General features: G+C 35.7%; 1 protein-coding gene across 1 annotated transcript in view; it reads right to left on the bottom strand.

The window, feature by feature from the left end:
• Nucleotides 1-6,986: 6,986 nt before the first annotated feature.
• Nucleotides 6,987-18,510, bottom strand: part of LOC117181181 — a 16,030-nt gene continuing 4,506 nt past the window's right edge. Inside the window, exons 4-5 of the mRNA XM_033373751.1 lie at nt 9,647-10,000; nt 6,987-7,351 (exon numbers count right to left, since the gene is read on the bottom strand). Of these exons, the coding sequence (XP_033229642.1) occupies nt 6,987-7,351; nt 9,647-10,000 (719 nt within the window). The remainder of the gene's footprint in view (nt 7,352-9,646; nt 10,001-18,510) is intronic.

Below are 18,510 nucleotides of genomic sequence, written 5' to 3'. Positions count from 1 at the left end.
CCCCCCCCCCCTCCCAACAGCGAAAAAGAATATTTTCGCTGATGAACCGTCTAGACCTTGCTAGAGTTTACACGAATCTAGAATGACTCTGAAGGTCATCGGTTTACATGACCCTGATGCATATCTGACCCTCAAATTTTCCGTTCTTTCGATTGGCAGTGTCAAACACAGGGGTTTCCATTTGAAAAATAAAAGTTGACATTGAAATAACCTTCAGGTGAACGCCTAGGTCAGCTTAAAGGCTAACATTCAAATAAAACCGTGTGCATTATAATCCAGTAGCTGTTCATCCGTCATAAAAAGTTGCTAAATTTTGAAATAGTTGAAAAAACTTGATGTTTTGAGAAGAATTCTGACAATAAAAAATAAATCAAGTTACATCCTAAGTATTTCAAAAGAATTCTTAAAAATCTGTAAATGAATTCAAAAGATTACACGTGAAGTCTAAGAAATCGAGAGAATTATGCAGAACTCAAAAGGTTTGAAGGGATTTACAACAATTAAACGTGAATTCTAAGGATACTAAGGAAATTCTAAAAAGTTTTTAAAGGTTTCAACTGAATTCAAAGACTTCTACAGAATTCTTTAGAATTAAAAAAAAGTGTGAATCGTTATTTACGACTAGTTAACCCGCTGACCAAAGGTAAGGACTTTGGAAATAGTTGAAAATAATTCCTTGCTTTCAGGAGAATTCAGTTAAATAAATCAAGTTACATCCTAAATATTTCAGGAGAATTCTTTGAAATTTTAAAAAGAATTCAAAAGTTTACATGTGAGGTGTAAGAAATCGAGAGAATTGTGCAGAAATAAATAGACTTGAAGGAATTTATAATAATTCAACGTGAATTCTAAAGATTTAAGGGAATTCAAAAAGCTTAAAAAGATTTCAATTGAATTCAAAGAATTCTTCAGAATAAAAAAAAAGTGTAAATCCTTATTCACGAGTAGAAAAACCCTTGACCAAAGGTGATGATTTTGAAAATAGTTAAAGACAATTCCATGCTTCCACAAGAATTCAGAGAACTCAATACATTTGATTGAATTTCACATGAATGAGAGTTAATAGTTTAGACGGTCATTGATTATTGGCAATAATATGCGAATTATCTGGGCTCACTGAAATTATTTGTACTACGCTCACAAAAGTTCGGCGAACCTGGCAAAGATTTCCATTTTTTCCATGCACCGAATTACGGTGAGCTATTGTTTCATCTCGAACATATTTAAATATAAAAATTAATTTTTTTGCAAAGTTATTTTATGGTTAGATTGAACTCGAGCCCACCCAATTTAAACAGGCAAATACATCCCTGATGGAATTTTTTTTTAATGCTCGAAGCAAGATAAAGTTACCGCTGTAGGAGATATTGCTTTTCGGGGTCTCAAACACACTTGCAACTAACTGTTCACCTACATGCAATTTCAATGCCCTGTATTACCCAAAATACGCAAAGGACCAAAAAATGCCTTGGGACTTTTCGACTTGAATTTTTTTTCTATCCGCCTTCACAAGGAATTGCTTTAATTTCTTTCAAATGGAGATCGAGATATGAATAGAAAACTACCGAAGTTTTCCGAAGCTTTTAAATCAGCAATCATCGGGCAGCAGAAAACCTGAGAAAACTGAAGTTCGAATCGTGCATATTCGGCTTACAGACGAACTTACAGTGGTAATAATGTACCTTCTCTTTTTGCGGCTTCCGAACGGTAGGTATGGTGAGAGTACATTTCAGGCTCAATCTGGCAGCTCTGGGTAATACGGAATTTTTCGTAACGTTAGCCTTAACGAGCAGGAAAAGAAGTTCATCTCAAAGCAAATTTGGTAAAGTTAGACCTTTTGATTTTCTAAATTGAAATGAGCATGACCGTTTGACATTTACTGTACGGTGATTCATTTTGCACAGGGGCGCCAACCCCCCCCCCCCCCGGGGGCAGTTCGGGCGACCGTCCGACCTGTTTTGAGGGGAGGGGGTGGTCCCAAAAATTGGGAAATATATTTTGTAAGTAAATTAACTAAAAATGCAGGAAAAATAAGGAAAAATAATTGAGTAAAGAAAGTGAAATAAAACAGAACATGCACAAATCCATAATTCGCCCGATTAAATTTATATTTGTCAACAGGCTCGCGAATATTACATGTAAGAGCAACATTTTGTGAATATCCCTGAGTTTTTAAAAGTATAAAAAAATGATTTCAATATATCCCTTTGCTGTATGCCAGCATAAATAAAGCGGGTACCAAAAATTCCATTTGAAGAAAAAGTAGATCCCAGTTGAATAAGTAATCCTTTTTTTCAAATTGGCAATTATAAGTGATACAAGAACGTATCGTGTTTAATTTAGTCGATTAAAACAAATTCATCGTAGAAAATGATTGATGAATAAATTTTCCCTAAACAGTTTTTTAGAAATCCAATACATATTTTTCTAACTTATCATCAGGCCAACCATGTGCTCGAATCCACATATAATTTTTCAACCTATAATATTAATTTTTATTATTTTTATATTTTCAGATCACTTTCCCTTCATTTAAACATTTCTCTTATTTCGATCTCCATATTTTAAAATATTATAATATTAAAAAATAAATAATAAATAAACGTTGTTTCCTGATATCTTAAAAAGATTGGAAATTTTTCAAAAATTTGTAAAATGACAATGATTTAATTGAGTAATATTTAAGATATTCTCGATTCACCCTCCCACCACTGTAGGAAATCTTTAACCTTCACTAGAAGTTTATACTCCTCGGGGTTAATGCCGCTGAGTAGAACCGCAAATAATTTTTGAACAACTGATAAAAATAAATCATTCAAGTCCTAACAATTTAAGTGTTTAACATTTATGCGAAATAGTATATTAGAGTTTCGATTTTAAATTATTTGCAACGTAATTTGATCTCTTATACCTTTTACTATTAAACTTTCTGATTCCTTATTGTACATCAAAATTAGCATCAATTATTTATTTTTAAATGAAGCCAGAAAACATTTCTTTAATTTGATGTTTGAAATATCGGCGCGCTCTGCACGTATTTCAAGAATTTATTTTCTAAATAAGTGCCTGAGGAAATAAATGTGTTTTCACGTAGAAATTTATGATTTTGATTATCGCTCTTGTTCTTTTCTTCTCATCACATTCTTTTTTCTCAAACGAAGGGGAGGGGGGCTGCCTGACGCAGATATGTCCGACATGTTTCACATAGGATTGGCGCCACTGATCAGAATATAATTTAATTTCTTCGCGTTTAAGCATAGACGCATATCACCATTTTATTTGATACAATAATTAAAGGATTTAATAAGGGCCATCTGAGCGCCGGCTCTTATCTGCTTTTTAAAGCTTTCTATTCCACAACATACACTTTTGCAGAGGGTCATGGGCACTGAATATGTACTCCAGATGAACGCTTGATCATCCCTAACTTTCAGTTTGTGTTAAGAAACATTAATCAACCCGGAGTCTTTATTGAACAATAGTTTGTATTTTAAAATTAATTCTAAGAAGCTCAGTTTTTCGCTTATACTTAAGGTATCGATTGCCCCTACTTTATACCTAATCATTTCAATCAATAAAGCTTTAATTTCTTCGGGTTCAACAGTACAGTGAAACGCTTTAATAGCCTAACCTTCTAACGTCCTTCCGAAAGTTGACGCCGCGCCACAGGAAGGTATAACAGGAAATGCGCGGGGGCCGTTTGGTCTGCGGTTGTCACTCAGGCGAGCACTCAAGCGTGAACAAACAAAAGCGGAGCGGACTATAATTAGTTTATTCCCACCCACCGTCATCCTCAAAATCGACTCTATAGAAGAGTTTCACTGTATTAGTATTTTTAAATACCCCCATTTGATCAACAAAATCGTGCGTATGTATTCAGTTTTCATCCACGCCCTTAATGTGCTGAATATCATTCGTATAATTCGGGGCTATTATAACTGTTATAGATTTAGGTTGATCCCTGTTCGATTTGAACCTTTTTAATATGTCTACCCCAAAATGCAATCCTTGTTTAATTTCGGAACCACAGTAAGTACAAATTTTCCTTTCCATTCGCCTAAACTAAAATTCGCGTATAATCTTGTTTATATACGGACTGGCCTTGAGCCAGAGGCACCTGTAATCGACATACCTACAATTTTAGTTCCTCAAGTTATTAAAAATCAATCATATTTTGTGGTCAAAACGTTTCCGAGATGCATGTGACCTCGCTGCCTTTTACAATCAAGGCTTTTACCAATTCTTCCAAATTTAATTTTATAAGAGGACATTTGCCCAATATTTTATGAACAGATTCATCCTCATTATCAAGCAGTTCTTTTCTTAGATCTGTCGAAGGTTCTACACTCGCAATTTCTTTCACAAATGTGTTCTTTTAAGTTTGCTTCGAGTTTGACCCTATTTTTTTTGTATGAAACTATATTTAAACTTAAGGCTTGAGAGTTTCCCTCGCAGGTGACTTTGGGGTTGTTTTAAGAGCGTCCAGCCGGTTTTTAGGAGAAATTGGTTTGAAACCCGGCCGCTCTTGTGTTTGGCATATAGTGGCATTGATCAGGCATATAATTTCCTTGATTGTGTGGTAAGGCCATTTGCCTAGAACTATTTGGTGGCGGATTTTAAGCATTAAAAAAGGGATTTCCAACATTTTGACTATTGCGAGATACCAAAGAGTGTGTCTCATGTTCCACATTGGCTACGCAATCTTTATAAACGGGTGGTTTTTTTCTAGAATCAAAGTTAGCGCTGGTGATATCCATGTGTACATGCAAAGCATAATTCTGTGAAGGGCCATAATTCTTGTTTTACCTTCCTGGATTGTGTTTGATTTTATTGACGTATTTTTAATGCCTCTTACCAAAATTTCTGTTTTAATGTCATCCGAAAAGTGCGTAAACAGTTTGTTTACAATCTAGGAATTATAGACAAGAATGGAGTTTCCTGGAATTAGTTGTTATTCCAATTTCCTGCTGATCTGGTGTTGGACATTCTCATTCTAAAATTTTAGAATAAATTTAGCTTTAAAGGTGACGATGTCATCTTTGTCATCTTGTCATCATTGTCATCTTTGCCTTCCAGGGAAGCCAAGATCACGTTATGCTACTGCATTTCATTAACGTCAAGAGAACCGACGTAAGTTTCGAAATCCCTTAGAAATTACATCGGCCTTTTCTTATCACTGCCCGACAACTATAAATGGAAAGTGGAAAGGTTTTTCAACAATGGCATCTTCCTACACGGAATGACTTTGGGTTGCAAGGTAGCCTCTCTTTTCTCATTGGTTCTATTATAAATCTCTTAAGCGCCATACATTCGTAATTTTATTTATCGTCAGGTCCCCGTTTTTAAGTGGATTTCCTCAGTTTTCGCTTTGCAAGTGACCTACGCGTCTATCCACATAGACGAATATATAGATAGCCCGCATTCATTTGGAATTGTACATTTTCGAAATTCATATTTTGAAACATTTTGGATTTAAAAAATTATTTTGAGAAAAAAAACTAGATTTTTACGAAAAAATATGGTCCTAATTGAAAAGTGTAAAGTAGACTATTTTTTTGAACAACTTTAAGATTTTTGAAATTCGCATTTTTAAGCACAACTATAGCAAAATGGCGTTGCTGACCCTAAAAGTTTTTTCTAAATTTGGGGTCAATATTTGATTGTTTTGAACAAAAATTTGTCGCAAAATTTAGCACAAATACAGCACAATTCACCCCAACTTTTTTTTGAAAATATGAAATGGCGATGCCAACTTTTTGGACATCTCCAGTTTCAATCCTAAATCATCGGGATATACCGGCAATAGCTTTCGACAGTCTTCTTTTATTTCATTACACTTTTTGATCTGCAATAGTTTCAAGAAAGTGAATTTGTCTTTTAGATGATTATAAAATCTTTTTTGTTGTTGAAAATTCAACTATTTTTCGAAGATTTTTCTTTCTATTTAAAAAATTCAACTATTTCACTAGAAATTGCATTTTTTACGATAAAAATGCAATGGTTTGGTTTAGAATTCAAGAATTTTGTATTTTAATTTGTATTATAATTTTTGTGGAAGATTTACTTCTTGCTGAAAACTTATATTTTGGTGTAAAAATGTCAAAATAAAGTCTGCCTGGATGAAAATTCAATTTTTTTTCAATTTGTATTTTTGGACTTAAAAATTCATCCGTTTTAGTCAACATTTTATCTTCCTTCGATATAAATGCTACTGTTTGCTTAAAAGCTAATCTTTTCTCTGTTTGAGGATACAACTTTTTTTTGAACATTTTGGTTGAACCACTTTTTTAAGAAATCATTTTATCAGGCAAAATTCGTATTTTAGTTGAAAATATATTTCTTTGGTTGAAGATTTATCTATTTTTCTACGGATTAATTTTTTATTAAAAATTCATATTTTCTGGTTGAAAATTCGATTGTTTACGAAAAAATTACATACGAATATTACTTATGAAAAATTGTTTAACAATTTGTATACATTTTGTGAGTACATTTCTGTAAACGTGAAATGTATATAGACATTATGGTTTGGTTCATTAATTTCAATATAAATTTGCAGTATATATTTGTCTTAAAAATAAAAATTAAAGTAAGACTATATACAAACAAAGTTTATATGTAAATAACTGTGTCATATAATATACTCAATATATTAAATTTTAAGAAAAATTCTTATCATAAAAGATGGGCTTTGATTATGTGTTTAATATAACTGAAAATTACTAAACTGCAACATAATTTTGTGATATATGTGACTAGAGTTTAATGCAGTTACCGTTGCTGAAATTTCTGTTACAGTTTCGGGAAATTTAGAAATGATTTCTGCATAAAGCTTTAGTGACGCATCTCTGAAAATTCCTACAGAAATTTCTATCACTGTATATGCAAGTAGGACTGATATTTGTTTGATTGTGATTTTATTCAGAAATTTTCATCCCCAAACTTTCACATAATTTACACACATTGGAATTGCTCATCGACCCTGGTCAGTTCGGCTTGAAAGCGCGCAGCTCTGCCACCATGTGTTTAGGGAGGTGGTCTTTGATCAGCGTAGGAACGTCCCTCACATGAAGATGAGCGGATTCACATACAATGTGTTCACCAGGATAATGTGGGTTTCTAGTTCTACATATCCCAAAAAATCGAATGACACCAAACCTCATCATTATGGGTTTCACCGCAAATGTGGTAATATAACCTAACGTGTATTCTTCATTATTTTTATTGTAAGGGTAATGCTTTATATCCGACGGTAAGAGTGGATTCAGAGGAAAATGAGTCACCTCGAAGTCGAAGCCCATATAAGTGATATAAGATTTCGTAGCGTTAGGATTGAGAAGACTTGGATCACCTTGAAAAGAAAATATAGGTTTGTAAACAAAATATATCGCATTATACTTCTCGAGATGTCATGGATTGTATAAATTTAAAATAGATTTTTATAGATTTCATAGAGACTGCGTAAAATTATCTGACTCTTACAAAACAATATTATACCAAAACAAGTATAGCGCTATAGGCTCATCGTGATTTGTCTACCATTTTTTAGCAATTATGGGAAACTTATTTCAGAAAATCATTATACAGAAAACGATTATAAGATAATCACTAATCAATATTGGAATAAATAATAGGAAAATCTTAAAAGAATTAATGTACAACCTAGATGAAATATCTTTAAAATAGTTAGAAAATGAAGAAATTATTCCAAATCCTTGGAAAATAAATGACAGTGGGCGCCAAAAGAATTCGTCCACCTCTTTTTTCATGACTGAATAAATTCTCTTAATTATAATTATACCACAGCTAAAAAAATGTCTCCTTAAAAGGTTGATTGTTTTTTAATTTCTGTTTAAAATAAGCCCAGGGTAAAGCCAATTCGTCTAGTTTTTAAGTAGATATTGCAAAAATAATGTGAATTTCAATGTTTTCTTAAATTTTCAATAACTTCCGAAATAGTCAACACTTTTAAAAGTTTTTGGGCTTATTTTGAAGCTCATTTTGAAAAGTTTGAAACATTGAAATATCATTTTTGGTAACAACAACATTTTTGTAAAATATATGAAACATATAATGATGAAGTTTCTATGTAATTTCCCCAAAATATATATTTATTTAACTTTTATTCTGATTTGCCTACAGATAAGATGTTTTTAAATTTATCCAACTTTTTTCATTACAACTTCAAGTTCTTGCAATTCGAAAAGAAATTTTTTTACAAATTATACACGTAAGTTGTTGTGATACGGTAAAAAAAAAGCTTCAAAATGGCCCAAGAACATTGAAAAATGTTGACTATTTCGGAAGTTATTGAAAATTTGAGAAAACATTGACATTTACACTATTTTTGCAATATCTACTGAAAAACTAGACAAATTCGCTTCACCCTAGGCTTATTTTAAACAAAATTTCGAAAACCATCAACCTTTTAAAGAGACATTTTTTAGAATTGGTATAATTAAAATTAAGAGAATTTATTCAGTCATAAAAAAGAGGTAGACGAATACTTTTGGCACCTACTGTATATAATTTTATTTGCAAAGTTCTCTAGAAAAACTTTGAAATCTCCTGAGATTTATAAACTCTTCGGAAACAATTATAATACTTGGAGGTCCTCTGAAATCCCTTAGATCTCCGGAAATTCTTTGCCAGATTTGTAAACGACTTAAAATCATTAAAATGCTTTAGAATTTGCTAAACCTTTATATCCCTTGACATTGTAAAAACCCCTGGAAATAAAATTGAATTCGTCCCCTAAAGTCCTTTGGAAATTCCTGAAGACCCTTCAAATATTTGAAAATCGTCAGAATCCTATAAAAATAAATAGAAAGCATTTGAAATTCCTTGAATATTATGTAAATTAAACTTATTAATTAAATTTTTCTTAAAAACCACTGTTAGTTCTTTTGAAAATATTTGAAATTCTTAGAAATCTTTCAAATAGCTACGCCTGTCCTTAAATTTAATTTATCTCATTTTCATAATTTCTCAAGTCTCTTGAAATTTTTGAAAACCCACAAAATTCTTTTAGATCGCTTACAATTTTTGAAAGCTCCTGAAATCCATTAAAAGCCCTTGATGCCTGTTTAAGCTTTCGTTTAGAAATCGTAAAAATCCATTAAAATAAGTAGAGATCATTTGAAATTTCATGAATATTTAAATTAAATTAAGCTTTTCCTTCAACTTCTTGGAAAAACCATTCAAATTACTAGAAATCTTTGAAATTTGTCAACAAGTTAAGACAAAAACCCCAACTTTCTACAAAGCAGTTGAATTTTTAACATGAAAATATGGAATTTTCTAGTTTTCGGCATGCAAAATAAAAATCTTTAAATATTTGTACTTGCAAATGTTCTTTGTGTAGACAATAATGCTATATTTTTTAAATTCCAGAACTTGGCAAGAAAAACTGCCAAGTGCCCAAAAATATTAAAATTTTCATTTTTAACTGAATGAATTAAACTTTTATTGTGAATAAATAAAGTATAAATTAATATTATTAATTCTTAAGAAAAAATAAATTTATTATTTATCCAATTTGATTTTTTGCATAAATTTTACTAGAACAGTAAGCCCTACCTGGAGCATGGTAAACTCTATATTTAGGTTCTAGGTATATGGAAAATCTTACGCCTTGTTCATTTACCGTTATATTGGTCACGTGCCGCCTCCTGGTCAGTTGGTGGAGCCTTAACTCCTAAAACTTCTTCATTTTCTGTTAAATATGCCACACAATATTTCACGTGATCTATAGTATTAATAAGAGGAACGGTTTGAAAGTTTTCATTTCCTTTAGTAGCAAGAGTCGGAATACCACGGGGTGTAGGATGACCCAGAAAGGTACATGTCTTCGGTACACTAATAGGATTAGTACCGCCGAAAGTCGAGCGAACCACCTCAATATCCCCGACTCTAGACTTGAGTATTATAGTATTTTCATCTGGGTCAAAGCGATACAAAGGTTGCTGTGAACTTCTTCCGTGAGATGAAAAACTTCCTTCTGCGCAAAGAAGATCAAGATTATTGTGATTAAAAACAGATTATAGTCAATCTCACAATTAAATAATTGAACATTTTTTAAATTAGAAAAATATTGAATTTTTTTAGGAAATTGAAAAATTGTGGACAAAAGTGTTAAAGCCGTGAAAGGACTTAACAATTAATCTAGTTGTTACAGGGAAAATACGAGTACACTTTGTCAGTTTAAAAAAATCGACTTTTTTGCATTTTCCTAATCTCAAGGGTCTTAGAAATTAGCCTCTAGAAGGATTTGACAGCTGATAAAATTTTGGAGAGAGTTGTCGAGGCCGATTTTTAAAAAAAGTCTCCAATTCTTTTTAAACAAACAAATATATGGTGGTAAAATGACAATGTTTTTAGTTTAGTCCTCCAGCTTCTTGGAAATAGAGTCAAAAGTTTCGCAATTACCTCAGTTTGATAGTGCAAAATTATTAGAAGATTATCCAATATCGAGCATCCAGCAAAAAATGATTTATAAATTAATTATTTCTTAAACTTTGACTTCCACGAATTTGTATTACAGTGAAACCCTTCAATAACTATCTCTTCTATAGTTCTTCTGAGAATTGACGCTGCGCCACAGGTAGGTACAACAGGAGCTGCGCACCGTCAGCTCCAAAATCGGCGGTATGGAAGAGTTTCACTGTATTTTCATATTATTTCTCATCATCTTGTGAGTAATTTATCGCATATCATCACTATGATTGAAAAAGTTCATATTTGAATCATAATTAACAATAATATAATTAAATTTCTATAACCAATGTGAACTTTAGGGATGTTTTAAACAAAAACATAGTTTTTTCAGTCTCTTCTTATAATTGGCTTACTCGAGGCAGTTTGAAGACAAATAAAGAAACCACCGGAAAAATGTATTTTTTTAGTATCAATTGAGAAAAAACTCCCACAATTGCCTCAATGAGTTAGTACAACGATCCTAAAAAATTGTCCACAGTGAAAATTGAACAAAAAAATTTGTTAATAAACAAATCATTTGCTAAAAGTTAATTTTCTCACATTTTTATCATTTTCATACTATTCTTTCTCATCTTGTGACTGATTCATCTCATAACATTACTATTATGAATGAATTTCATACTATAATAATTATTAATAATAATATGAACAAATTACATTAACAAAATGTGTATTTTGGGTGTTTTTTCAGAAAACAAGTTCGTTTTTTTTCGTTAAGTATTTATTGTTGGCCAAGAAAAGAGCTTGTTAATACAAGGAACGATTGAAGAATACTTTTTCTTTTTCATAGAATCCTTTTCTTAGGTGAAACGTGACTTCTGGCGGCTCGTGTACGCTCACCCCCTTTCTGGCTTTCTCATCATGTATGTTTTCCAGAAAATTCGACAATATTGAGTGGATCTTCATAAAGTCCGCCTATGCTTCATTACGATTTATAGTCGGCTCTAAAACTCTTGAAATATTGACAGTTGCATACGGTGAGTCTACTATGAGTAAGAAAAATGTGTATAAGTGGTACAAGCTGTTCCAAGAAGGCCGAGAGGATGTCGAAGAGGAACCTTGCCCTGGACGTCCCAGCACGTCAACAACAAATGAAAACGTTCAAGTAGTGGAAGAAATGGTGTTGAAAAATCGCCGAACTACCATCAGAGAAGTTGCTGAAGATTTTGGTATATCGGTTGGCTCATGCCATGCTATCTTTTCGGACGTTTTGGACATGAGACGTGTGTCAGTGAAATTTGTTCCAAAACTGCTTCATTTCGATCAAAAGATCCATCGCAAGACCATCGCTCAGGAAATGTTGAATGAAGTCAATAATGATCCTGATTTTCTCAAAAGGGTTATAACTGGGGATGAATCGTGGGTATATGGTTATGATGTCGAAACTAAAGCCCAATCGTCTCAGTGGAAGTATCCTGAGTCTCCAAGACCGAAAAAAGCACGTCAAGTTCGGCAAATGTGAAAGTTTTGCTCACTATTTTCTTTAATTTCCGTGGCGTAGTGCATCAGAAATTCTTACCACAACTACAACAACCACAAAACTAAAGGCTATGCCACAAAATGATTATCAGAAGTGCTTCGATGATTGGAAAAAGCGTTGGCACAAGTGTATTGTATTTGAGGGGGATTACTTTGAAGGGGAAAACATAAATATTGAGGAATAAATGAATATTTTTTGAGAAAACCATAAAGTCACCTTATTTTTTGAACACACCTCATATTTCAGCCTGGGCAGGGACACAGAGTCAATTTGCGTAAGTTTGGATTCAGTACTTGTACGTCTACAGGAATTGTGGCGACAAATGCAACAACTCGATAAGCGATCGAAACCGCGTAGAAGTATTGTCCACCCGGGAAAATTTATCGATAAAAAAAGTTTAAGAACCGTAAAACAAAATATACCTTCGTATTCAGCTTAATGCGACCAACAAACTTTTTTCATAAAATTTTATCATTCGATAATACAGCCACACAAAAAAAAAGTGTGCGGATTTGGTAACAAGACCCACGTATTCCTATGGATTTTGGGGCGCTGAATTCAAATTCGGTATCAAACATCGCCCATCACGTCATGGTTGAGCCATAACCTCAAAAAGTGACAAAAAATCCATGCACTGAGGCAAATAAATTTCAAAATAATGCCCGCGATGCAAATTTTCACTTCAAAAACATGTCGACAACTGTAAAGGATCAACCCTTGCCTGATATCAACTTATTTAACATAACTTTACCGTTTTACCGATTACCGTTTCGTGAGGTTAGGTTAGGTTAGGCTAGGTTAGATTTATTTCTAAGTTAGGCTCGAGTTGACAGATTCAATGTAGCACACATTTGCTAATGGGAAAATATGCTTCCAGAGCTTTACGTGTAGTTCAATAAATTTCTGTTAATTCACGTTAGGTGAGGTCAGGTTCTGTTCGGTAAAGTTATGTTAAATAAGTTGATATCAGGCAAGGGTTGATCCTTCACAGTTGTCGACATGTTTTTGAAGTGAAAATTTGCATCACCGGCATTATTTTGAAATTTACTAGCCTTAGTGCATGATTTTTCGGCATTTTTTGAGGTTATGGCTAAACGATGACGTGATGGGTGATTTTTGATACCAAATTCGAATTCAGCGCCCCAAAATCCATAAGAATACGTGTGTCTTGGTACCAGATCCGCACGCTTTTTTTGTGTGGCTGTGTAATTATTACTCAAGATAAACAATAAAAACGTAGACAATTTTGTGATCAAAAATCGATGTTTTGTAAAACACAACTGGAGATTATTCGGCCGTTTGTTGATAAAAATGCTTGACATTTCTATAGTGAATTTTTAATATATAAGCGATGACCATGAGCAAGGCACTTTGTTTAGAAAACTAATATGTTTGTTTTTGTTTTATAACAAATTTATTCCGAATGAAAACCACGTTTCTCCAACTTCGTTCAGTGGGACAATTCTTCTGAAAAGTTTGAAAATAATCAGTCAAAAATTGCGGAAACGGCAGCGATTCGAAGTCAAAACACGCTGCCGCTGCAGCGCAGCACTTATCCTCAATTGCTCCTAAGCCACAAAGCAGCAATGTCAAAGAACAACAAAATATTCCAGCGGCAGAGTGTTTTGACTTCAACTCGCTGTAACTACCACAATTTTTGACCGATTTTCTTCAAATTGTAAGAAAAGCCTTCTCAATGTCCTGTGAACAACTTTCTCGCGATTAGTTATTTAAATTAACATTTTTTCCATGACCCCATCGAAAAAATAGCCCCACTGGTCGAAGTTGCCGTAACGTGGTTTTCATTTGGAATCAATTTGTTATTAAACAAAAATAAGCATATTAATTTTTTAAAGATCGATTTTTGATTGAAAGTTTTTCTACGTTTTCATTGTTTATCTTGAGTAATAACACAGGTCCACAAAAAAAAGTTGTCTGCATGAGACAAGTGACTAGGCTACCCTTATGGATTTTGAGCCGCTGAATCCGAATGTGGCCTCAGAATTTCTCCTAAACGTCTCAATGTCTCTCTAGATGCAAAAAGTAAGAAAAAGTTTAGGGATTTCTTGTTACATAGACCATACAAAGAAGTTGCCTGCAAGAGACAATGGACTAGGCTACCCTTATGGATTTTGAGCGGCTAAATCCAAATCTAGCCTCAGAATTGATATTACGTGTCTCAGTTTCACCCTAGATGAAGAAAATAAGGAAAACCCGAGGGATCACTTGCACGTTATTTCAATAATACCAGTATACGCGAAAATAGGCACATCGATATTAAATTCTTAAGTGCAGCGACTTGTAGAGACTTAATTTTTACACAGAAATTCTTGAGTGTATCCTTTACATTTTTGCATACGAAATCAGTCGCTTGTCTCGTGCAAACAACTTTTTCTTGGTGGGCCTGTGTGAACAGAAATTCCCTAGGCTTTTCCCTACATTTTGCAGCTTGAGAGAAAATTGAACAAACTCGAAAAATTTGGGGTCCATATTTAGATTAAGCATGTATACCTGCAAAGGATATGGCATTTTTGAAATTTTTCCCATGCAAATCTATATAATATAAAAAAGACTTTCAATTTCCCTAGGATCAGCCAAGCTAGGGGAAACGGAAGACACACTAGGGAATTTTTGTGTACAAATTAAGTCTCTATAAGTCGCAGCACTTCAAAATATAACAACCATCTGTTCATTTTCGCGTATACTGGTATTATCAAAATAGCGTCCAAAATATCTCTAGGTTTCTGTTTATTTTCGGAATCTAGGGGAAAACTTATATGTGTCTGAGAAGTTCTGAGGCCAGATTTAAATTCAGCGGCTCAACATCCATAAGGGTAGCCTAATAAATTGTTTCGTGCAGGCAAATTTTTTGTATGTCCTCTGTGAACAGAGGATTTTCCCTACTTTTCGCATCTAAGGAGAAAATGGTTGAAGCTCGACAAAATTAGTGATACAATTCCTATTGAGAGCGCAAAACTACAGAGGAAATAGCATTGACTTATTTTTTCTTTATAGGTGAGTATAACATACGCAAGACCTTTAATTTCTGCAGATTTATCCTAACTAGAGGAAACGGTAAGCACACTGGGGATTTTTTTGTGTTTGAATTTGATCTATAAGAGCCACAACACATAAGAATATGACAACCGCACGTGTATTGTTATATATGCTGGTATTATTAAACTAATGTTCAGAATAACCCCAGTTTTCCCCTATTTTCTGCATCTAGGGGAAAACTGAGACGTGTTGTACAAATTCTGAGGCCAGATTTGGATTCAGCAGCTAAAAATCCATAAGGGTAACCTAATTATTTGTCTTGTGCAGACAAATTTCTTGTATGACCTGTGTGACGAGAAAATCCCTAGGCTTTACCCTACTTTTTGAATCTAGGGAGAAACTGAGACATGTAGGACAAATTCTGAGGCCATATTTGGCTTCAGCGTCTCAAAATCCATAAGGGTAGCCTAGTCATTTGTCTCGTGCAGACTTTTTTTGTGGGCCTGTGTAATTATCGAATAAAAAAGTTTTTGTATACGTCATCTGAATTATATCCTTCCATTACTGTAATTCTCGGTGGGTATCGAATTTGAGGAAAGATCTGTGTTGGATCGGGACGTGTGTGGAAGGGGTCTTGGTTCGGTTGAATGTTTGAAAATGCATGGCTGTAAAATGTAGAAATGGGTGGTACAGAGGAGGTTTTGAAGCAAGGAATTCGAGTACTTTGAAGCGAGGAATTCGAGGATATTCCTTTATAGTTTGTCGCTATCTAACCTAAGCTTTTCGAATACGGACTCGGTGCATACAATGGACGACAATCTTTGCTCATATTCTCTATTAAGAAAGCGGCGTCGGTAGCCGGTATAATTGCTAGGCTGTCTTCTTATTTTGTGGAGAAGAAACCGTGGTATGACTGGGTTTGCCTGAACCGTAGAAAAAAGCTAGTATTTTACAGTCCTCTTACAGAGGGCTGGTGAGAACATTATTGGGCCGGTTGTCAGACTTGCTAGGGCTAGTCTAAATTTTGGTTATGTTCCGGCAGCATGGAGGGGTGCGAGAGTAGTCTTTATTCCAAAGGCAGGCAGGATTGGTTATACTTCACGCAAGGGTTTCCGACCCATTAGCCTCACATCTTTCCTACTAAAAACAGTGGAAAGACTCGTGGACAGATATATCCGCAATAAGGTCTTGTCAACTAGTCCTCTTCACAAGCAACAACACGCCTATAGGGCTGGCCACTCAACTGAGACGGTCATAAGCACTGCAGTTAACCTAATTGAAGGACAACTGAACCAGAAAGGTTTCGCGATTTGAACCTTCATGGACATCGAAGGAACCTTTAACCACACCTCTGGAGAGATGATCAGGGCGGCCATGATCGCAAACGATGTGCCTAGTTCAGTCGTGGAATAGACCTGCCACATGTTGGTCCATAGGAATCGAACCATGACTAAGGGTAACACCACTTTTTGTGGAACCGTTAACTCGGAATGTTTTGAGGTAGGTGTTCTATCAGCCTTCCTGTGGTGCCTGGTAGTGGATGAACTACTTCATCTACTCACGAATCTGGGCCTCCACGTTAGAGGCTATGATTGGTTATCGTGCGCGGTCAGCATCTGGATGCGCTCTTCGGATTAATGCAGAAAGCACTGAGAATAGTAGATTCATGGTTTAAGAGAACTGGACTATCAGTCAATCTGAGTAAGACGGATGCAGTTGTGTTCACCAGAAGGAACAAGTGGGAAACCACCAATACATTGAAATTGGCTGGACAAAAACTCGAAAACAAAGGGTAAGCGAAATATCTAGATGTCATTCTGGATAAGAAGCTGTCATGAAACGAGCTCCTAGAAAACAAGTGCAAGAAGCTAGTAGCGACGCATTGGCTCTATAGAAGAGCCATAGGAAAAAGCTGGGACTTGAAACCGGAGACACATATGTGGAACTACACAGCGATCCTGCGATCCAGACTAATATATGCGGCAGTCGTCTGGTGAACCAGGGTCGAACTTTCTACTGTGAAGACCCGACTGGAAAGGATCAAGGCACTGATTCTGAGAGGTATCACTGGTGTCACGAAGTCGACACCCACGATGGCCCTGGGGGCACTAATAGGTTTGGAGTCCCTCCATTTCACTATGAAGGCCGCGGCTGTGAAAGCGGTCTGGAGATTAAATATGGTCAACGATAGCAGCATCTCGACAGTTATGTGGATATAAATCGACATCGCGAGGAGGCCGACAATGAGTATGCTCATGGACAAAATGTCCACATGTCGCTAGCTCTTCGAAAAGAAATACCGAGTTAGACTATCCACGGAAGAGGAATGGGCTAACGGTGAGGCAGACCTGTCCAGTGATGGAGACAAATGGTTCACAAATGGCTCCGGGAACAAGGAGAAGGCTGGAGCAGGTGTATATCGTAGAAGGCACGGAATCGGCTTCACAATTGCGATAGGGTCCTACTCAACAGTTCTACAATCTGAGATTATGGCCTTGCTCCAGTGCGCCTATAAGGCAATGGAGTATGGGGATAAAAGAAATATTCGCAATTACTCAGATAGCAGGGCTGCTATTATGGCTCTAAATGGAACAGCGACCAAATCGCTACTAGTATGGGAGTGCTTTGAGGCACTGACTAAACTAGCGACAGAATACCGAGTCACTCTGCTCTGGAGCCTGGGAAACAGCGGCATAAGGGGCAATGAGATATCGGAAAACTAGCAAAGCTAGCAGAAAAGGGAAATTTTACTGGACCTGAGTAAGTTTTAGGCATTTCCAATAGGTTGGTCACTGAAGACATTAACAGTTGGTTGACCCAGAAACATCAGAATGAGTAGGATGTTCGTTGCAGATACTTTGTTCCTCGCCGACAGTTCGGAAGACCAAATCTGTCGGATGAGACAGCTTGAGAGAAACCTTGGTGTTGATGTTTCTCCGGGTCGTAAAGCATCGCTCTTCATCTATTGGATGCCTGCCCGCGGTTGGTCTTAGTGTCGCCTCTCTTTCTTTGTTGCCGGCTTGTTCTAGCTGTGGTAGAGTAGGCGTTCCGCTTACATAGCCCCTTTTACGGAGTAGTTCAGCATGGTTTTGCAGACGTTGCTGCGAAAAGTGCGATAGCTCAGGGTGTTTCTCGCACCACAGAGCATGCAGCCGTGCCATGTAACCCCGTGCACGGGCCACACTCGCAACGTAGCAGTCTAGCAAGTCTTGATTCAGTTGCTCCGTCCACCCAAAGGTCACGAGATCCCGCCGATCCATCGCATTGAATCCATTTTCATTGGCTCCCCCAGCTCTAGATTGGCCGGCATTGTTGGCCGAACCATTGTCGAGCGCCCTGCGCGTTCTGTTGTTTTGAACCGCACTTACTACAACTATGTTTGGTGTTGTCATTGTTGTTCCCACGAGAAGCTAGGGAAAGGGGTTCGTCTATCATTGTAGAGCCCCGCATGCAAGGATAAGGCTGCTTACTCTGAGAGGTCGCCCGGTATCCCAGAGTCACCGTTCTAGACACCTCACCCAGGTGCCATTCAGCTT

The sequence above is a fragment of the Belonocnema kinseyi genome, chromosome 1 (assembly GCF_010883055.1).
Source record: "Belonocnema kinseyi isolate 2016_QV_RU_SX_M_011 chromosome 1, B_treatae_v1, whole genome shotgun sequence".
NCBI lineage: Eukaryota > Metazoa > Arthropoda > Insecta > Hymenoptera > Cynipidae > Belonocnema > Belonocnema kinseyi.
The sequence above is the reverse complement of the archived record's forward strand: the minus strand, read 5'-3'. Positions and strand labels throughout refer to the sequence as shown.